Raw genomic sequence first — 8,345 nt, 5'->3', positions numbered from 1 at the left:
TTTGGATGACGTTTCTTCCAAGTTTCTGCCAGCAATGGGCCAGTGGCGTCATCTTGTCTTGTTTATAAAGGCAGGCGGGTGAAGTTGCTTTGTGGAAGGTGTGCAGACGCTTTTCAACTGATTTATCAATAGCAATCACCATAACTTAGGTTGTCCAAAACTGCGCTAAACAGTGTCATTGTTAGGCCAGCCCCCTTTGCTTCATCGCCGCAGCGGTATATAAGCAATTAAGCAGGGGATATAAATGTCCAAAATATTTCGGTCGAATCAGGCGAGTACTCCAGATGTGGTTAAAACACTACTGGCGTTGAAGTTAGAAGACCCTGAACAAAAAGTGTTTGCTTGCACCTGAGTAGGTTCAGGACCATACACAATGTAATTCACTGGTGTGACCACATATCTATGCGCGAAACTTAAGCTCGTGCAATGTGCCGGTTCAGTGAATGAAGAATTCAATGGGGTGCATATAATTTCTATACATCTAATCTAGGCCGGTCAAAAATTAGCAAGATTTTCTGGCGGTCAAATCGGGTACCTGGCTAAGCTCAAAACGAAAGGCACAGCAACACTCGTAGAACACTCGTACTGAGCAGGTATATCCTGTCAACACTCGCCTTCCAAGCTGCATGGCTGGTATTCTAGCAAGCTCAATTAACATAATTGGTTGGAGCTCGATGTTCCACCTAAACAATTTAGTCAACTGTTGTGCAAGAATAAAACCATAAATTGCGCTTTTTTTTTTTCCCCCGGCAGACAGCAGAACAGTAAGTATATGACCTTCTAGCAGCTCTCACTATTTGCCCTGGCTTGGTGCAACATGGCGGCAGACAGCCGAAGCTGCCAATCTGCATTAGGACCAGCATCCTTTGAAATGGGCACATATGACACTGAAATACTGGCACATTCAATAATACTTGCATTGGTCTTTGTTAGCGTGCCGGTTTGCTAGCTGAATAGTACCTATACTACATGAAGTTTGATTCACCCCCCACAACTACCCCTTCCAGCACTCGAACTTCTCAAAAGTCAGTGACCACTGCTGAATTTGAAATCCCTGCTGAACTTTCCGAACTTCAAATTACTTATGTCGGAAAGCTTTGTCACGAGCTTAGAAAGTGCTGCAACTTATTCTTGCATGACGTGACAGACGTGCTGTAGTAGAAATAGCTTTGGATGATGGTAGTTTTCCATAAATTTGATTTATAGAATAAGGCAGTTTCTTTGAAAGCTTAGGAGTGCATGGCATACATGACTCCAAGATTTCGAGCTACAAATGCTTATGCGAAATAGGTTCCAAATGTAAACACAAATTTTTAAGCCTTTTTTTTTTTTTTGTTTTGGAACACTGTGTAAAAGAGGGCATTGCTGGAAGAGTCCGTCAATCATGATAAAATAAAGCTGTACTGCGTACAAACAGACAAGACACAGTCTTGATTGCATTTGCGTCCCTTCTCTTTGTGCGCAGTACAGTTTTAACATAACGAGTGTTTGAAAGGAATAAAACATGAAAACAAATGACTCCTTGTATGCAACCAATGGAACTGAATTTAGAACTTATCAGGGCACCTTTGTAGACAATCTGCTCCCATAGCCTCACTGTTGATTATGAGTGCAAAAGTGTATGGGAACGGTTCCTTTCTGCATGCAAGTGAAATGAGCAGGTGTACACGAAACACCATAGCAAAACACTCTCTTCCTGGCACAATAATGATTTTATTGTACAGTAACAGGCCAGGAGATGATAGGTGAAACAGTCAACATGAAGAGCTGCACAAGGCTAACATAATGACATGATTTTTTTATGATTCGCTTTTTTCTGTACAGGCACTCTTGGACATGATGAGGACGGGTGGCCGACAGGCAGCTTGGTAGTGCGACACGGCAACCGGTGATGAAGCAGACTCAGTCTTCACACGACGGCTAGAATGATGATCTCTTCTTAGCAGACGTTGAGCTGCTGCTGCCGGAACGATGAGTAAGATGCGTTAAGAAAAACATACTACGTTCAGAAGCTACTTCAACAAAGCATTCACATCACGTCGGGGGAATGGGGATCAGGCTGCAATGTAATGCAAATGCATGTCGAATGAACTCCTGTGACGGTATCGCACAAAATCGAAATTAGTTGTATGCAAAACAGTCCTGTACATAGCATGTCACTGCCCTGAAAACTTAATTGCATCACGTCCGCAAATAAGAATACTCCCGAGTCTTTTGAAATTAACGGTCTTTGTCAAAAGTTTAGAGCCTGGGAGGTCTGCTTCTAAACCGTGTAGTGGTGCTCCATTAGCTTTCACGGATGTCTTTCCCATTGGAGAAGGAAGGAGAAAAAAATCTTATTTTCAGGACATTTGGAACACCGGGAATGCATTACAAGCCACACAATGTGACTCCGAAGTAAACTGCCTGGGCTCTAAACCTTTGACAAAGACTGTACAGGGTCATCCACTCTTAATGCGAACAAGCTTGCTTTCTCCAAAGAGAATATGCTCAGAAGAGAATATGCTTGTTCAAACTAAGAGCAGACGACCCTGTACATATGTTGCTGGGTGGCTTATACAAGAAAAAATATAATATAGCTGCCATGGGTGATGCACTACTGTTAATTGCATCAACATCAGAAAAGCCAAGGCAGGAGGCAAGTGCGACATGTGCTCACCACTCACAACATCGCATCAGCTGAGTAGCAAAAATATTTACAAACTTAACATTTCAGTCATGTTTCAGAGGAAAGGAAAACCAGAGGTTACAGGAGACAACTTAAAGCACAGCTGATTTAGTTCCATATCAAATGGAATATATATATTACAGGGTGTTCCACTAAATGTAACCAAAGTTTCCCAAAACATGGTGTGCCCTAACACCATGAAATCTAGTGAGAGCTGTTGCAAGTCGGCTATGCTACTCTGCGGTATCTTTTTCGTTCGCTTACGTTAATTACTATGAAATAATATTTTCCAACTTTTTATGTTTTGGTTTGAGGAGGAAATTGTCAATACAGAAGTTGTAGATCGGCTCGAAAAATAGCTAGCTACATTGTTTTCTTCAAGCTATGATTTCTGTAGCTTTACTTATTGGCCTTCAAAGAAAGCCCGCAAAGTACAAAAACTGCCACGTGATAAGGCAGCAATTTCAGTGCTCCCAGACGACTGACCACTAACCAAGTCCTTTTCTTATAAAAGTTCTTTTTTTTGCCCTACAGTGATTAATAGGGTCTCCTGTTATAAATTCTCTAGTGTGTGGATACTGGCCTATCGCATCCATTATGGATCCACCTTTCAACATAACACGTAGGAATTTTAGCATGCGCAAGGATATTGTTTCTTGTCTTCCCGGTCCGCTCTCCGCTCCCCACGGATCTTGGGTGATGTCTCTTCCTGGAGGGAGGAGAGTGGCTGGTCACAAGGCAGCCCTTGTAAAGATTGTGACTGCCTCACCCTCCGGTAGCGATCCTTCTCCTTAGCATCCTCCCCATTGCGCTTGCTCGAGCTCTTGACTGCAGGCGAGCAAAAAAAAAAGACATTGCACAATCAGACCTCCTTCCAGATTTAAAAATGTGGCAGTGGCCTCAGTTTACTGCATATGTTCTACAGTTTCCAGCAAGTGCGTATAATTATTCACTAATAATAAATCCAAAAGGTACAGACTTTGCTGCCACCTTGGTTACTCGTGACACTTTTCTGTTACAGGGAACCCCCTAAGAAACTTATCTACATTCTGTCTACATTGCTAACCTCCGATACAGCAGTAATGCTGATGAAGCTTCCTTTCTGTCAGCCTGAGTCTATTTCCTGTCTACCTGGTTAAAGGGTCCCCGAAACAATATTTACTTATTTATTACACAAGTACCGCCAATCTCTGCAGAAGGTCTTAGGCAGGAGTGGAAATACACAGTAAAGAAAGCAAAACAAGGAAAAAAGTGCCACAAGATACATGTAAAAAGAAAAAAAAAAAGAATGAGAACATGTTGATGATCCACCCCCTAGGGCAGATAAACATTGAAAGCACAAAGGTGGTCATTGAGAGCTATGCCTTTGGCAGTGCCGGCTGGGGGTTTTATTCTTACTAGTTCTTTTACAATAGCCCCAATCCCAATACACCCTGCTGCAGAAAGCAGGGGCTGAATTTTGCAACAGTCGCGTCATAAAAATTGTCGCAAGCCTGTCAATTAGCTCCTCTCCTACTGGTCAACCCTGACCAGCAGCCGTATCGACCAATAACAGCGGGGCTAGTTCACAGGACTGACAGTCTGCGATTCGATGGTACCTTAATTCGGACCCAGGAGCATAAATGAAATAATTGCACTCTACAGAATTACCCTGCACCTCATGAAAGATCTCCTGTACCTGAATTACGTAGCTAAGCAGACTAATACACCATGTTTCTACTTCACAGGCAGCTAGTTTGATGTTATATTAGAGAACTTTCCTTCCCCCACTATGCGAGGCCAGAAACAATTTTGCTACTAAGATACAGTAAAATCTCATTACAAGAGACATGGTTACAAGAGACAATACACTTGAAAATGCTTTGGTTGGTTTTCCAATGTTTGCCATGCTAACAACCTTGCATACAAGAGACATGGTTACAAGAGACACTCTGTTACTAAGGTCAACTTTTGCAGGTCCCTAAAGCAAATTCTTCAATATTTAGAAGACACACAACACAGGTACGCTCATGCAATGCAGCTGACTCATACCAACTTGTATGTGTGGCAGTATAGACTCCCTTAGCTAAATTCTGATCCATATAAGTGTCCTTTTTTTGTTGCCGTATGCCAGGAACCGAGAAAGAGTGCCTCCTCTTGACTGGGAAGTCAAAATGTCCCCGTTGTTTCAGCAACTGGCATGCCACATTCCTGTGTGACTGAAACAACCGGGACATTTTGTCTTTCCAGTCAAGAGGAGGCACTCTTTCTCGGTTCCCGACATCCTGCAAGAAAAAAGGACACTGATATGAATCAGAATTTAGCTAAGGGAATCTAAACTGCTGCACATACAAGCTGGTAAGAATTTTTCGTCACAAGAGACCTTGGTTACAAGAGACATCTTTTTCGGGTCCCCTTGATCTGATGAGAAGAGAGGAGTCGCTGGAGAAAGATTTGACGTTGGGAAAGGTTGAGGGTCACCAGAGAAGGGGTAGGCAGCAAACGCGATGGTTAGATGACATCCTCGAGGCGCTGCAGATGAAGTTATGTGATGTTAGGAAGACAGTGAGAGACTGGAAAGCGTGGTGTGATATGGTCCATAGGGTCATGAAGAGTCGGACACGACTGAACTGAACTGAACTAGTGTCTCTTGTAACGAGGTTTTACTGTATATATATATATATATATATATATATTTTTTTTTTCCCTCCTTGCTTCACCAAGTTTGCTCCTTGAAACTTGCAACTTGGGTGCTAAGTACGGCGGGTACCTACCAGAGGGGCCATCCTCGTCCTTCTTGCGCTTGCCGACGTCCGGAGCACTCTCCTCAGAGTGGTCCCGCTTGCGGCTACCCTTCTTCACCTTGGCCTTGTCCCCTTCGTGTGGGTCCTTGGGGTGGGCCCACTTCTCGGACGACGAGGAGCGCAGGTCATCCCCAGAGGCTCCCTTGGTCGAGGGCTCGTCAACCACCTTGGGGCTCTGCTGGGAGGAGGAGCGACCACCGCCACTAGAAGTGCTGCCCCCCCGTGGGCTGCCCCCTACCTTGGTGCTCGATGATGTCACGCTGTTCCCCACTGCGTCTATCCGACGCCGCTTGTGTTCTGCACAAGAGGGACCGAGTGGAGCGGTACCAATTAGAAGAAAATAAACACACACACACACACACGTGCAAAACAAACAGCACTGTGAAGAAATTCTAACCCATTCACTGAGGCACCTTCAACACGAATTCTCTCTTCACACGTTACCTGCACCCTCCACAGAGTCCACAGCATTTGTCAAAATCAATGCAGTAGGAGTTCCTGCCCAACTGTAGCTAGTCATCTGAGCTAGGTCTTGCCACACCATTGAAAGAGGTCTCAGGATATTTGCTTGCTGTTATCACTACTAGGCACTATGCAAGGTGCCTCCACTAGAAGGTGATTTTGAAAGACAAAGTGAAAGCATTCATTTGAATGCAGCTTAAGTATACACATTCAGCAGATTGCCGAGGAAACCCCGTCTCCCCTAATGCAGGGAGACAGTGCAGAGATGGAAAAGCTTTCAGTAGGTTTTCTGACATTAGTAAATGAACAGTAACTACATGTTAAGGGTAAAATTTTTCACATGGTGTAAGAAAGCTTCTTTGCACAAGAATGTTGATGCCTTAGCTATTAATTACTCTTAAAGGTACACAAAGATAATTCTAACACAGTAGCGTTCACAAAAAATCCTGTGTCAGCGGCCATCCGCCAGCGTTAGCGTTGTGACGAGGTGGAATCTTGCGAAAGCGAACAGTTCAGGCATACATTTATATTTGTGTGGGTATATTAATTTGGGGCTTTTAATTTAATCATGTAGACCAATTTTGCCGGCAGTCTGGGAATCTGCGAGAACATACAGCCGCGCCATCTGTCGTACGCATACAAAACCCGCGGCACGGAAGTTTCAAGACGCGTCACGTCATGACGCCACTGGCCAGTTGGAGACTCTGAACGTGAAAGCACAAACCGGAAATATGCGCATGTGAGGCCTGAGGAGGCTGACAAAGAGCATCGCGTTGTTGAGCTCGACTGAGGCCTACGAACAGCTGCAGCGTTTCTTCGACTTGGCTCCGTTCATCGTGCAGTGAGTTTTGTGTCCAGGATGAGTGCTCCTCGCAAGAGAAAAGTTTTGTCTATGGACATGAAAGCCAAGATCATCACTGAAGTAATGAACGGCGAAAAGAAGAAGACTGTTGCCGAAAAGTATGGACTTTCGCAGAGTTCACTGTCTACGATTCTTAAATTGAAAGACAGCATTATGACTGCCGTTAGTGCGGGTGGCTCGGGTCTGCAGCGGAACAGATTAAAGGAGGCAAGCTATGTCGACGTAGAAAAGGTCCTCTTCACGTGGTTTCTTGGATATGCGTGCCAAAAACATGCCGTTGAGCGGGGCCGTTCTACAACAGAAGGCCCTGAACTTCGCTTGCATTCTTGGGTGTGACTACTTCAAAGCCAGCAGCGGGTGGCTCCAACGATTTAAGGAGAGGCACAACATTGTTGGAAAGGTGGCCAGCGGCGAGTCGGCCGAGGCGAACGAGATTGGAGCATCTGACTGGCTGCGTGATCGTGTCCCGGGCATTTTGGCACGTTTCGACGTCGCCGACATTTACAATGCCGACGAGACAGCATTTTTCTATTGGCTGTTGCCAAAGAAAACATTGGCGCTGCGAAATGAAAAATGCCATGGTGGCAAGCACAGTAAGCAGCGGTTAACTGTTCTTTTCTGTGCCAACATGAATGGCAGCGATAAATGCGCGCCATTCGTAATTGGAACAAGTGAGAAGCCGCGCTGCTTTAGCGGCAAGAAAACGATGCCGGTGAAATACACGTCAAACACGAAGGCGTGGATGACGCGGGATTTGTTCACAAAATGGCTGAAGGACTTGGATGCTGAAATGCGCAAGCAGGAAAGAAGCATCTGCCTACTTGTGGACAACTGCTCCGCGCATCATGTTCAAGACTGCGCTCACCAACGTCGAGCTCGAATATTTTCCCACAAATTGCACCTCCCTGATACAACCACTGGACCAGGGTATTATTAACAGCGTGAAGTGTTCGTACCGCAAGCAGGTGATTGAAAGGCTGCTGCTGAACATTGAGCTCAAAAGAGAGACCAAAATCGACGTATTCATGGCCTTGGAGATGCTATCGCGGTCATGGGAGTCGACGAGCAGCGAGATTATACCGAGCTGCTTCAAAAAGGCGGGCTTCAAGGATAGCATGCACTCAAACCAAGAACTGGATTGCGAAGCTAATGACGACGACCACGAAAGCATGCCCTCCACATCCAGCACAGACATCGGTGACTCGTGGCAGCTGCTCTGCGATCAGGGTGGTGCTCCCAGCGACGTGACGGTTGAAGATTTTGTTTTCAGCGATGCTTGTGCTCTTACAACCGAAGAGCTGGATGATGCCGCTATAATTCAGAGTGTCACCGACACGGGAATGGAGGATGACGACTCTGACCAAGACGCCCATGTGGCGAGCAGCGCGCCTACACCGACGCAAGTCATGGATGCGCTGGATGTTCTGCGTGCGCACACGGGCGCGCATTCACTTGAGCAGGCCTTGGTAGCCCTGTCTACATACGAGCGCATTATAACGCCGACGCTTATTAAAAAGCGTCAGTTGAAGTTGACGGAGTTCTTTGCTGCCACATGAACTGGATCGACTGC

General features: G+C 45.5%; 1 protein-coding gene across 5 annotated transcripts in view; it reads right to left on the bottom strand.

The window, feature by feature from the left end:
• Positions 1-1,696: 1,696 nt before the first annotated feature.
• The window catches only part of tho2 (THO complex subunit 2-like protein), a 76,974-nt gene continuing 70,325 nt past the window's right edge, over positions 1,697-8,345 (bottom strand). For 2 of the 5 annotated variants that reach the window (XM_084601619.1, XM_084601620.1), the window contains exons 33-35: positions 5,422-5,748; positions 3,319-3,496; positions 1,697-1,975 (exon numbers count right to left, since the gene is read on the bottom strand). In XM_084601619.1, the coding sequence (XP_084457745.1) occupies positions 1,921-1,975; positions 3,319-3,496; positions 5,422-5,748 (560 nt within the window). In that variant the 3' untranslated portion in view covers positions 1,697-1,920. The remainder of the gene's footprint in view (positions 1,976-3,318; positions 3,497-5,421; positions 5,749-8,345) is intronic. The other 3 variants (XM_084601621.1, XM_084601622.1, XM_084601623.1) reach the window with 3 other exon arrangements.

Source organism: Amblyomma maculatum, chromosome 4, assembly GCF_055883805.1.
Source record: "Amblyomma maculatum isolate TAMU_Amacu chromosome 4, ASM5588380v1, whole genome shotgun sequence".
Taxonomy (NCBI): domain Eukaryota; kingdom Metazoa; phylum Arthropoda; class Arachnida; order Ixodida; family Ixodidae; genus Amblyomma; species Amblyomma maculatum.
This window is presented reverse-complemented; position numbering and strand designations above follow the sequence as displayed.